At 33.0% G+C, this 13,205-nt stretch overlaps 1 protein-coding gene across 1 annotated transcript; it reads left to right on the top strand.

Moving 5' to 3' along the window:
- The first annotated feature begins 639 nt into the window (after nt 1-639).
- Nucleotides 640-6,917, top strand: LOC145054320 (increased DNA methylation 1-like). The gene is made up of 9 exons (XM_079002480.1): nt 640-846; nt 2,614-4,856; nt 4,984-5,104; nt 5,196-5,281; nt 5,356-5,600; nt 5,700-5,786; nt 5,881-5,980; nt 6,257-6,449; nt 6,529-6,917. Exons 2-9 carry the CDS (start codon nt 2,751-2,753, stop codon nt 6,570-6,572), a joined length of 2,982 nt encoding a protein of 993 aa, XP_078858606.1. The 5' UTR covers nt 640-846; nt 2,614-2,750; the 3' UTR covers nt 6,573-6,917.
- The last annotated feature ends 6,288 nt before the right edge of the window (nt 6,918-13,205 follow it).

The raw sequence follows: 13,205 nt of genomic DNA, 5'->3' as shown, positions 1-13,205 counted from the left end.
AAAATCCAAAATTAGGGGGTCTCAAGTCCAGCCCTAAATCGATAGCTAAATAGGCAATTTAGGGTTCGATGAGTGGTGTCGTTGACAATCGTAACTGATGGAGCAAAGCAGAGGATGAAGTGATCATTTGTAGTGATGAAGGAAGTGGAGAAGGGGTAACGTTGAACGAAGAAATAAGTAAGAGATGAGAAATCGAACGAGAGAAGTAAAACACGGTAGATGAGCTATGAGAAAAAAGAATATAAAAAGCAGTAGAAGCGGTGAGTCGGTGAAACGGTACAAGAGTAAATATAGACAACAAAACCAGGGGCGGAATGACGGGTATGGAGTCAGCTTAAAACATAATTAATTTTATCCTAAACAATCTTTACATAATTAATTGTATCCTAAATGATCTTTACTAATCAAGAAATTATTATAAAATATTAGTTGTAATAATATGATTAAAGACAAAGAAATTATCTTTACATATTCAAAGTATTAATTGATGAAAATTTGAAACAAATTATCTTTGCACATTCAAAGTATTAATGAAATCCTGTTGAAAATTTGAAAAAAAAAATGTAAATATTTGCGTAAGCAAAGACAAAGGTGACGCATGATTGCCATCTGTTATGCCACGAAGCACCACTGCTGTTCGGGCTACCCAAAGCCCAATCCTTCCGCCATTTCTTCTTTGCTTCCTCCATTCAACACTCGTGAGAAGTGTGATAGGGTTCTCAGATCAACGTAACGGTTAAAGTTGGTGAATTTTCCTCATTTTTGTTGCCTGTGCTCTATCTCTCGAAGATTCTCGGAAATCTGCAAACCCTAGATTCTGATTTGATGCTGAATTGCGCTCCAGAGGTTCGATTTTTCTTCAATTTTAGCTCAGTTTTACTGTACGTTTCCGATTCGTGGCTGTTTTGATCCCCGCTGTTTATTTTAGAGGTTTTGTGATCGATTTGTGTGTCTCTGAGGAATGCTGGAAATATTTGTGATTTTCTGTTGTTTATCTCCCGAATTCTGGAAATTTTGTTTATTTGATAGAATCGAGGTGTAGATGTTCTCAGCGGCTTTGTTTGATTTTCCTTTTACAATGAATTCGTCAATCGACTTCTATTTCTAGAAGTCTAGCTCCTCTCTTGGCACAAATTGATTGGCTACCGATCTATTTATGAATTCATTTGTTTTTCCCCCTAAATTGACTTATAAATTCTAAATTTGTGACAGAAGAAAAAATTCATCTAGGTTTTAGAGTTGTATATGGTATATCTTTATTGTAGGTTTACTACTTACCTTTCCTGGTAAATCTCTCAGCTGTGTGTCTGGTGTTTTGCTCGTTTCTTGTATATTTAATGCATGAATGTGTTATATATGATCGCAACTCAATCCTCTATCAGTTTGATATCGCACAAACTTATAGTCATTAGTTCTGTAACAATTGAGTTTGTCTTGCCTTGTAACTTCCCGGTTGTATAACAATGTAGCTGGATGACAGACTCTTTATACCCATCAAAAGTTTGCAAAGTGGAATTATCAATTAGGATATGGCACACATTGGCTAGGCAAATAAGAGAAGCACATATAAAATTGATTGGTATTAAATCTGTAATGGTATATCTTGCTTTTGTATGAACCATGATATCTTTGTGTTTGTGTGATTGGTATAAAATCTTTATGATGTATCTTTGGAGATATTATATGTTCTTTGGAGATGCCATATAATCTTTGGTATTAGGAAACACGGTTTTCCTTTTTCATATTGGAAACCAGTTTAAATTGTTGACTGTTTACTTTGACAACTGTATTTAGTTTTCACATGGTAGCATGTTAAAGATTTTTGATACATTCTGAAGTTATTGTTATCTATCAAACAAATATTTTAGCTTCATATCAAGTGTCACAAGTCACAACTTTTTACAATAGCTTTTGGTCTTTTACTCTTGTATACCTATGGTCATTGTTGCAAAATGAATGTTACAGTAGGTATCACCATATGTCCATATGCATTTTTCCATTAGCCAAGTAATGCTCTTGTTACAATCATTATCCTTAAAGTGGCCACCTCATCTTCCTGCATCAAGCAAGTACAGGTACTAGAGATATGCTCATGTGTCACACTAAATTACTTAAATGTGTATGATGCATGAATCACTTCAATCATGCACAGATAGATAAAAAAAATAAGTAATTTAGTGTGACCCACATAAGCAGATGTCGTACCACCTGTGTATGAAATGAGTAGTTCCTACAAAGGTTTTAGTATATTCATTATATCTAGAAAAGTGAATTTGTATATATAGATATATTTTCTTCTTACAAAATTGAGGGGATCTTACATTGAGTTAATACCTTAAGGGCGTGCATGGGTTTAATGATTGTTTTTCCTTTAATCAAGTTGATAAGCACTTGTGAGTTCTGAAATTCTTTTGCCAATATTAAATTCATACCCAACTAAAAATGTCAACTTTTTTCTACTTTAGATTGCTTGGAGCATACGTAACACTTCACTTCAAAGAGTCTTGCTTTAATTAGTCTATGCATGAAGTATTAAATGATAGCTAGTAAATCTTATTATCTGATATTGTTCTAAGATATATCATTTATTTTTTTGGTCTTGTATTATTGCAGAATGCAGAGGGTGTGATATTTCTGGTTAAATGGTCATTCCAAATTCAGCTATGACCATGTTTCCTTTTTGATGCGCACACATAAAGCTTTTCATTTCTATTAAAAACTAGATTGAGGATTCAAGTGGGGCACTTAAAATGAAGGGAAACTGCAACAAATCCCTAAAAACATTATTCAGCCGAGGTATCGAAGATTTACATGATGATGAATTCGAGGGCTCAAAAGACGAAGATTCCATTTTCAGAGAAGTATTTTTCGGGGACAAAAGTGGTAAAAGTAGCAAAAAGTGTGTTGTAACAGGAGCAATCACTTTTGAAAATGAAAACAAGAAGCCTAAAGACGTATCATTCGGTTCCAACAGTGACAATTCAGTCATGACAACTCAAATAGATTTTCAAAACACAAAAGAGGAGGAGTTCACTATATTATCAAACAACGACCCTAATGTTGAAGCTAAAAGAAGAAAAGTATTACTCGAAGAGCAACCTTATTTAGAAAAAGTAGTCAACAAAGAAGTTGACTCTTGTTTATTTCAATCATCTACAATTGTAACATGTCGTTTAGTTGAATCATCTGGTCAAGGTTTTAAGTCAAGTTGCTATCTACTAAAGGGAGCTCTTGGAGACATTGGGGACACAACAAATGACCAAAAAGGACATGCTGTAGATGTAGATGTAGATGAAGATGTAAATGTAAATGTAAATGTAAATGTAAATGTAACTGTAACTGCTGCCATTGCATCACCTGTTTCTCAAGAGAGCCATGTCAGCAAACTTCTAGTAACCAAACCTGAACCGATTCGACATACTAAACGAAAATGGAAAGATTCTTCATTTGTGGAAATCGATGAAGATGAACTTTTAATACCCCCAAAAGATTCCACCTCAGATCCTAGGCCACTTTTGCGTTACCACATTCATCGTCTGCTTAGGTCAGCAAAATGGATTATAGGGAGGCGTCATAGGGTGACTCATTGTAAAGGGCATGGAGAATATGTTTTTAAATCTCCTGAAGGAAGGCCGATTCGGGAATTTCACAGGGCGTGGAATTATTGTGGTAAGAAACTAATTGAAGATGCAAATTATGCTGTTGGTGAGAGTGATGGCATACAGTGGACTAGTTTGACCGACTTCCACACTGATTTGACCAATACTTTAGTGGAAATAGAAGAACAACTCAGAAATTTGGAACCTTCAACTGCTTTAGCTCATTGGTGGTATTTACTTGATCCTTTTGCAAAAGCTGTGTTTATTGACAAAACCCTTCGCAGGTTAAAAGAAGGTCAACAAGTCAAAACAACACGAAGTGTGGTGGATTTTTATTCGATCGATGATACTGTTTTTCCTTCCAAGATTACAGAAAAACATGAGAAAGATAATGTCAGCTTGCTGTTTCCATTTTCTTCAGATATCGTTTCGTGTCAAACAAACAACCTTAATGATGATGACATCGACATCGACATCGACACCGAATTTATCTGTGGTTCTTCTTTTTCACTGAGAGAAAACAAGAAATCAAAAAAGATATCCGAGATGACTGAAACCAATACAGAAAGTTATGAAAGCTGTAAAAAATCAAGGTTTAAGAAATCCATTAACCATTCTGGACATGAAAAAGAGAAAAAAGTGAATTGGAATTGTCATCTTAACGATGACGACCTTTTACTTTCAGCTATTTTAAAAAACGGAGGTATAATAAAGAAAAAGTCATGTCCCCCAAAAGGTGAGAGGAAATACAAGGGTACAAAAGGAAGATGCGTATTGCGTCCAAGAAGTGTAACAAAGTTTGGTCAAAATCACATGGAAGGAAGGTGGTCTGGTCTTGGTGTAAGGACGGTTTTGTCCTGGTTGATAGATTTTGGTGTTATTCGTGTAAATGAAGTGATTCAATACAGGAATCCAGTAGATGATTTAGTTGTGAAAGATGGTTTGGTTACCAAAAATGGGATTTTGTGTAAATGCTGTGAGAAGTTGCTTTCGGTTTCTGAGTTCAAGGTTCATTCAGGGTTTGACCTAAAAAGCCCGTGTTTGAATCTTTTTATGGAGTCTGGGAAGTCGTTCACTTTGTGCCAGCTGGAAGCTTGGTCAGCTGAGTATAAGGTTAGGAGAGGTGCCACGCGGACTGTTGAGGTGGAGGAAATTGATGAAAATGATGACAGTTGTGGGCTGTGTGGTGATGGTGGTGAGTTGATTTGCTGTGATAATTGCCCCTCAACTTTTCATCTAACATGCTTATGTGTACAGGTGTGTGTGTGTGTGTGTGTGTGTTGCTTTCCCTTCATTTATATTTTTACTTTCATAATCCTTTTGTCTTTATTTCTTAATTTATTTGGCTATTTGTATCCCATTTTATGTGTCTTGTTTTTTCCAGGAGCTACCTGAAGGCAATTGGTATTGTTCAAAGTGCTCTTGTTGGATTTGTGGGAATGTGGTCAATGATAACGAGCCTTCAAGTTTGGGTGGTCTGAAATGTTTGCAATGCGAACATAAATGTAAAATTTTAATATAAAATCATTTATTATTTCTTGTCAATATCTAAAATTAAAACAAATTGGTTAAAAAATCAACATTTTTTATTTACAGACCATGAGGAATGTCATGGAGAAACCGGAATAGAAAGAGACTTGATGTTATCAACCACGTGGTTCTGTGGGGAAAGCTGCAAGGAGGTAAGAATCGAATTGGTATCTGTGAATTTATTTGACATTATTAATAACTTTTGATCTTGATTTTTTTTTTATAGGTTTATTCCGGGCTTCATTCCCGGATTGGAATTATGAATTCCATTTCCGATGGTTTCTCGTGGACCCTTCTGAAATGCATACATGGGGACCAAAAGATTCATTCTGCTCAACGTTTAGTTGCTTTGAAAGCTGAATGCAATTTGAAACTGGCAGTTGCACTTACAATTATGGAGGAGTGTTTTCTTCCCATGGTGGATCCAAGAACAGGCATTGATATGATCCCACATGTTTTATACAATTGGGGGTGAACATTGAACACTATTTCCATTTCATGAATTTTTTTTCACTAATTAACACAACCTTTTGGAGATAATTATTTCGTTTCATTTTTTTTTTCTTTCAGATCAGAATTTGCGCGTCTCAACTATGAGGGGTTCTATACAGTGATCTTGGAGAAAAATGACATAATACTTTGTGTAGCATCATTAAGGTATACAAATTGGTGATATTTTCTAGCATTGAATAATAAATGGCCATTTTGCCCTTTGACCTTTTTTAACCCTATATTTGAAATTTGTGTTCAGGATTCATGGGGTAAATGTTGCGGAGATGCCTTTAATTGCAACATGCAGCAAATATCGGCGTCAGGGAATGTGTAGGCGTCTCATGGATGCTATTGAAGAGGTAATCTTTTCATATTAATTTATTCGACATAAAAGATTTTATTTTATATTAAATCTTGCTAAATTCTAGAGTTAATTACAAATTTCGTTTTGGTCCATGGGTCAAATTTGTAATTTACTCGTAATATCATATTATTAAATTATTTTCTAAGTTATAACGTATTTTATTCTATAATAGTATATATTTACAAATAAAGTATTTGTAACTTGGAGTAACCACACTCCCAGGGACCAAATTTGTAATTCGTTTTACATAAACGAAAATTATGATTTTCAGATGCTAAAGTCATTGAAGGTTGAGAAGCTGGTGGTATCTGCCATCCCAAGTTTAGTGGACACGTGGAGGGATGGATTTGGATTCACAGCCTTGGAATCCCATGAAAAAAAGAGCCTCACAAAAACCAACCTCATGGTATTCCCAGGAACCATATGGCTTAAAAAGCCCATGTACTATCAACACACTATCCAAAGTACGTTCCTTTCCTTTTCTTCATAAATCCCACTTTCCAAACCTCCCACCAACTTAATTTTATTTTCTCTTCTGAATAGGTACAGACCAACACACAGAAGTCGATAATATCCAAATCCAGTAAGCTCGTCAGTGACCAAGGGTAGAGAGACTTTCCTTCCATAAAGTTTTGCAGTTTAAGGATCGATTGATTGGCAATTATTATTATATATTATGTGATGCAAAAATGGAAGTTGTACTTGCATCGGTATTATGTAGGGATTTTTTTTCTTTTTTCTTTTGTTATATTAGGAAAAGAAAATGTGTAGTAAAAGTATGTTGTACAATGGGGTTGGGTGGGTTATGGGTGTTTAGATTTAGAGGTAGATGCAATGGAAAAAACGACACGAGATAGATGTACATGTTAACGTGTACATGTACATACCTTGCTTTATTTACTTGCCCTATATATCCAACAACTTTTTATTTATTTTTATTTTATTTTATTTTTAGAGTACTCGTGGCATCACCTGATTGTTGTTGGTTTTAATAATATTTTTAACCAACAAAATCAACATTTTAAGAGCATATATGCTTATTTTTTTCAAATGCATATATGATATTTTTTATATAATAATATTTGTGAAAATCATTAAAAAAACAATTTTTATTTACTAATCTAAAAGCACAGTAGTATAAGTATTTTATTTGATACAAAGTAAAATATAAAAAACATAATATGTTACAAAATTTAAAAGCGTTTTTATGTCTTGGTGTCGAGATTTTCATATTTTCTTCAATTTCTCACATTCATCCTTTCAATACTTTCTATATATTCTTCTAAATCTACATAATAATAATAATAATAATAATAATAATAATAACAACAACTGATCAATGCAAGAACACTCACAAAAATACATATGTATATATCATATAAGATTTACATATGATTATATAATGTAAGATTCACATTATATAATGTGATATTCACAAGAAAATTAAAAAAAAATGATTAACGAAAAACACTCGTACAAAATGATGTGTGTATATAGACATAATTTATATGTGATTCACTTGTGATTTACATGTGAATTATATATAATTCATATACGATTCATTTGTGATTTACATGTGAATCACTACATACATGATATTGTATAATATTGTAGTAAGTAAGAAAACCAAGTTGTAAAAAGGGAACATAAATATGGAAATAAAACATATATCGTTCATGAATCTCATCAACAATAACATGAGTACTATTTTTCAAGTTTCTATCAACAAATAATCTTCTCAACAAGATTCCGGTAATGCAAAACAGAAGGCGAGTACTATTTTTCAAGTTTCTATCGTAAGAGTACGAGAACAAACCATTATCGTTCAAATTCAATAATGATCCTACTACATTCAAAGTCGTTGCCAAACAAAATCACGATAAGGTACGGCGGATTTAGCCAAAATCATGATAAATAACTGGCAAGAAAGAAGATATGGTGACGTGTTTGTGTTATGGTTTGGTTATTGCTGAGCACTACCAGAATAATTGACAGCTCCAAAGTCGATATAAGCTCCGACATATGCTTTGTACCAGAGACGAGGTTCATCGAGAGCTCCACCGATTATGTCTCAAACTGTTGTGTCGATTTCTGATTTGTGATGGTCGTGATGATAGTCTCTTCCATTGATTTAGAATCTTAATTTGGAGGCGGAAAGGAGATGTCAACACGATCTCGAAGGAAGGAAACGACTATGAAGACGGAGGAGCGATCACCATCCGTAGGCAAGGTGACGAAGGGAGAAGGAAACGATAATGACTGTAGGAAAGGTGGAATGATGAAGACGTGTGTGTATGAGAGATAGATAGATAAATAGAGTTTTTTGTAAACTTTTGCAACCGATATTGTTGCATCAATGTAATGTTTGTTGCATGAAATGTGGAGTAAGTTTTCTCCAACATGTCTTCATCAGTAACTTCTTATCCATAATACTTGAGTTGTGAACATATTCTGAACAAAACTGAGTTATATTCATTTACTTTCGTGAAGTCTTGAAACATCAGTGTTCTCCATTCATCTCTAGCATTTGGAAATATAACTTTCTTTTGAAGATCAAATATTTCTTTTAAGAGATTCCAGAGAATACTTGGATTAGTAATATCAAGATATTCAAATCTCAACATTTCATAAATATGCTTATGAAAGAAAACTTGTGCTTTTGTCTTGTCTTGTGCCAAACAATTATTAAATTAATATATAGCATTTGAGATTCCCATGGACTCAAGATGTATTTTTACATCTATCATCCATGACACATAGTTTTTCCCACTAACTTCAAGTGCTGCAAACTCGAGCTTTGCAATGTTGGACATGTTGTAACTATAAATCTAAACAAAATAACAAGATGAGAATTAAAATCCATTTATTTCAATATGTATTCCACAAAATAGTAGCGGGAGAAGAATCATCCCATACAAGACTAAGAAAGGATAAAATAGATTAAGATAAAATACATTCGGCGTGAAATTGAAAAATATAAGGCTAAGTGCCATGGTCATTATAGTTGCGAGAATCACAACCAGATGAATTATTTTGATCTTGATAACCTTGAAAAGTGAAATAATTTACTCCTTTTTGTGGTAGAAAGAAATATGATAGTGATGTTATTTATAATAGAAAAGATAACCGTTGTTTTTACTGTTTATAACCGTTGCATATATATATATATATATATATATATATATATATATATATATATATGTGTGTGTGTGTGTGTGTGTGTGTATTTTATAAATCATTTAATAAGACTTTTAATTAGTACATAATTTTTTACTTGATATAATTTTACTAATTAGAAACATAAATAAATATTAGTAAATGTTTAAATAAAATTATGAAGAATATCTAAAATATAAATATGGATATGTATAAACAAATGTTAGTATACATAAAAATTAATTGCATAATTTAATTGTTAGTATACATAAATAAAAATTAGTTTCATAATGTAAATACATAAATAATAGTTAGAATACATAAATAATGGTTTGACAAAAAATAAATATATATTATTAGTCGTTAATAACGAATAATTTTTTTATTTGTTTTAAATGGTTGTTTTATAATAAATACTTTTTTTATTAAGTAATGGGTACTTTGAGTATGATAGACATGATTTTGACTTATTAGACTTTTCATGTTGATAACGTGTTATGATTTCGACGTAATTAAAACTAAAACTAACAAAATTAAATTAAAGCATTATAAAATAAAAGAAACTAAATTGAGAGGATTCTTCAACATTTAGAAGATTGTATTCAAGATGGTATATTTATTTCTTTCACATTTGATGTATATTTATACTACATATTATCATATTCTTCCATCATCAAAATAGTAACTAAATACTTAAAAGAAACTATTTGAATGGTGAAAATGTTTATCTACATGCTAGGTCTACCTCAATAACTTTATGTCATATATATATATATATATATATATATATATATATATATATATATATATATATATATATATATATAAACCAAAATCAAATAAATTTGAAGTAAATATATCATGCATAACCACCCTAAAAACTTTTCTTGGCTCTCATACCACTTTTTCTCACGAAATTATCAATTAGAGATTAGAGATTAGAGATAATAATCAATTAGAGATTAGAGATAATAATAAATATTAGAGATAATGAAATTATCAATTAGAGATTAGAGATAATAATCAATTAGAGATTAGAGATAATAATCAATTAGAAAACAAATAGTTTTGTTTTTAGATAACGTATCTGCTTGTAACGAATTTTTATACTTGCTCTTATGAACCGTCTAACATCATGAATATGATTATTGTTTAATTTTGTACCTTGATTAGTAGTTTATAAGAATCTTTAAGATTTTGCTCAGAGTTATTTATAGATTCTTGGATTTGCTGTATTTTTAAAAGAATATTTCTATTAGGAATACAATTCATCAAGATTTTGTTAGACATAATTAAATGATTTAAGCATGAATTTGATTATTAAAAACGAGTACTATTTTAACAAAAATTTCAAATCTTGTAGAATTAATAGTTAGAATAACTCGAAATGAAATTATCATAGAGAAATAAAAACAACACAACGATAAAATATTTTAGATAATACCTTCTTGAATTAGGCTTGAATTACAATCAGTACATACTTCTGGAGAAAGAATTATTTGAAAATCTAAAGACTTTGAACATCTACTAGTAGAAAGAGAGACTCTTGGAGATTTTTTAGACATGAGATGAACATTTTTTAGAGAATGAAATTTTTCTTGTGTCTTCAACTAAAGGATAGTCTCTATTTATAATCATCTTGGAGTCTTCAAAGTCTTCAAATCATCTAGTGATATTTTTCACCGTAAGAACCCATGGCCAATCAATATAAATAATTACTTGTAAGTGGTTGTCCTTGAAAGTGGTTGTCATTCATCTTTTGAAACAATTGTCGTTTGTAATCAATGACCATCTTCTTTTGATAAAGCAAGCCATTATAGAGCATCTTCTAAAGTTTTTTGTCTTCATATCATCATTGATCATAGATTTGATAATAATTATGATAAAAATTGTTTATACATAAATACATGAATACCTACATAGTATGTAACGCCCGTGTTTCTGGGATTGCCATTTTTAGCAATGTAATAGTCTAGGTTAACCTTTGTAACCCCAATTTGAAATAATAAAAAATGTATTATTTGTGAATTATGTGAATTATGTGATTTATGTGTTTATTTTCTTAATTATTATAATTTAATGAATTAGGAATAAAATAAGCGTCAAAATTAAAGTGTGAGATAAGTCCGATATCTTTGCATAAAGTTGTAGTGGTTGAAACAAGGATTCCGGAGATATAAGGAATGCCAAAATCCGAGTTATAACGAAGAAGTTATGACCTGTCGAAGTTTCGCGACAGAACCGGCACGACGTCGAGTGACGTAAAATATGAATTTAAGATAGAGCGATATTTAGCCTTAGCGATCTAAACGAAAGTCGTAGATTTCGTTAAACCGAGAGCGTGCATAAAAGGAACGCCCGAATATGACTTCGTATGAGGAAGTTATGATTTTTCTAAGTTTTGACTTAGCAGTATGCAACCCAAATACTCGATTTGAGATCGAGCGGTTTTTAGCCGAAACAATCTAAATGAGAATCGAAGATCTCGTTGTTAGTAGCGAAACGATGAAAAGTTAGGCGAGAATGGACGTCAGACAAAGAAGTTATGAATTTATAACGAAGTTTTTCTGTCCCGGCCTTCTAAAAATAAATAATAAAAATAAAAGTCAAAATTAGCCGACGGAGTCTAAATGAAAGTTGTAGAGTATGGTCTGACCTTCGCGTGGATATAAAGAACGTCGAAAACGGAGCTCGTATGCGAAAGTTACGCAATTTAGAAGTTTGACGAGTCAATTACGCCCCGCGTAATTGAGTACGCCCCGCGTACTCAGTCGGATGCAACTTGTCTGACCAATACTCGAGTGCCACCAGTCGACGCACGCAGTGACGTCAAAGTACGCCCCGCGTAACCGAGTACGCCTCGCGTACTGAGTACGCCCTGCGTAATTTGAGATTACGCCCCGCGTAATCCCAGACTCAGCAGCCTATAAATAGAACTCGAGATCAGCCATTTCCTTGCGATTTTTCTTACTTTATCTCTAAGTTTTGCCTCAAATTGCGTGCCAATCATATCCCGAAGCCCCGGTATCATTCCCGAGCCCCGAAGCAAGATCCGAAGCCCCGAGGATCCCGAAGAGCGTTATTCCCGAGCCGAAGCTCTGCCCGCGAGGAGTTCGATTTTGGTGAAGATCTTCCAGATCTATCGAAGTATACTACTTCTATAAGCCGTAGTGCTGTCGGATCATCTTCTGATCAAGTGAGTGTATAGTCCCTTTTCAATACGCGATATTATACAAGTAATTTTTAAACGTATTTAAGAATACGGGATGTGAGTGTGTAGTTATTTTCTCTCTAACGCAATATTATGAAGTATTTAATATAAAATACGTGCTACGTGTATATATTTTGTGGTTATATGTGTGAATGTATATTCTCTATGAAATACGTGTTATGTGTGTATGCCTCATCTGTTATGTGGAATATGTATTGATTAAAGCATGCTATACAGGTTTTTAAACAGTGTATAAAAATGTATATTTTTATCTACTAATATGTTGGGTAGAACATGGGTAGATAATTGGTGTGAAATAAATAGATGAGAGGCCTCGATGTTATTGGTGTTATCCTAGTCATTCAGCAGAGTATGGATGACGACCACGGACTATTCTAGACTGTCCTGTGGAACACTAGCAGGCTCATTACCTGTAGGTGTTGTGAACGACGTGTTCACCGGTGTACTCTATCCCCCACATGGTTGCCTTTAGGACACTTATTGTTGAGGAAGCCCCTCTGCAGTAATGTCCGTCCCGATGAAAATCCTAAAATAAGTTCCTTATAATAGACGTTATTTTTAGGAACGTAAGGTGAGGATAACGGGAATGGGTAATCGGGTTTATTGTTGATTGTTGTAATTAAATATAATTATTGTGGGTTTGAAAACCCTATATGCTCACCAGGCTCCCAAGCCTGACCCACTCAGTTGATTTGTATTACAGGAAGTGGCGCAAGAGCTTAAGATGGGCGAATCATCAAGTTGTTTTGTTTACAAGTCTGTATATGTATATATTTGTTGAACGACTTGTGATGTTATCGTTTATGCTTTATGATCTATATCGGAACATGAC

This window comes from Lactuca serriola, chromosome 5 (assembly GCF_051521515.1).
Source record: "Lactuca serriola cultivar US96UC23 chromosome 5, Lser_US96UC23_V15, whole genome shotgun sequence".
In the NCBI taxonomy this organism is placed as follows: domain Eukaryota; kingdom Viridiplantae; phylum Streptophyta; class Magnoliopsida; order Asterales; family Asteraceae; genus Lactuca; species Lactuca serriola.
This window is presented reverse-complemented; position numbering and strand designations above follow the sequence as displayed.

Excerpts from the sequence above, each read along its gene's own strand:
- LOC145054320 (XM_079002480.1), top strand. The coding sequence starts at position 2,751 with ATGAAGGGAAACTGCAACAAATCCCTAAAAACATTATTCAGCCGAGGT. Across the intron at positions 5,105-5,195 it reads TTTGCAATGCGAACATAAAT|ACCATGAGGAATGTCATGGA; the intron begins GTAAAATTTTAA and ends TTTTATTTACAG. Across the intron at positions 5,787-5,880 it reads CTTTGTGTAGCATCATTAAG|GATTCATGGGGTAAATGTTG; the intron begins GTATACAAATTG and ends ATTTGTGTTCAG.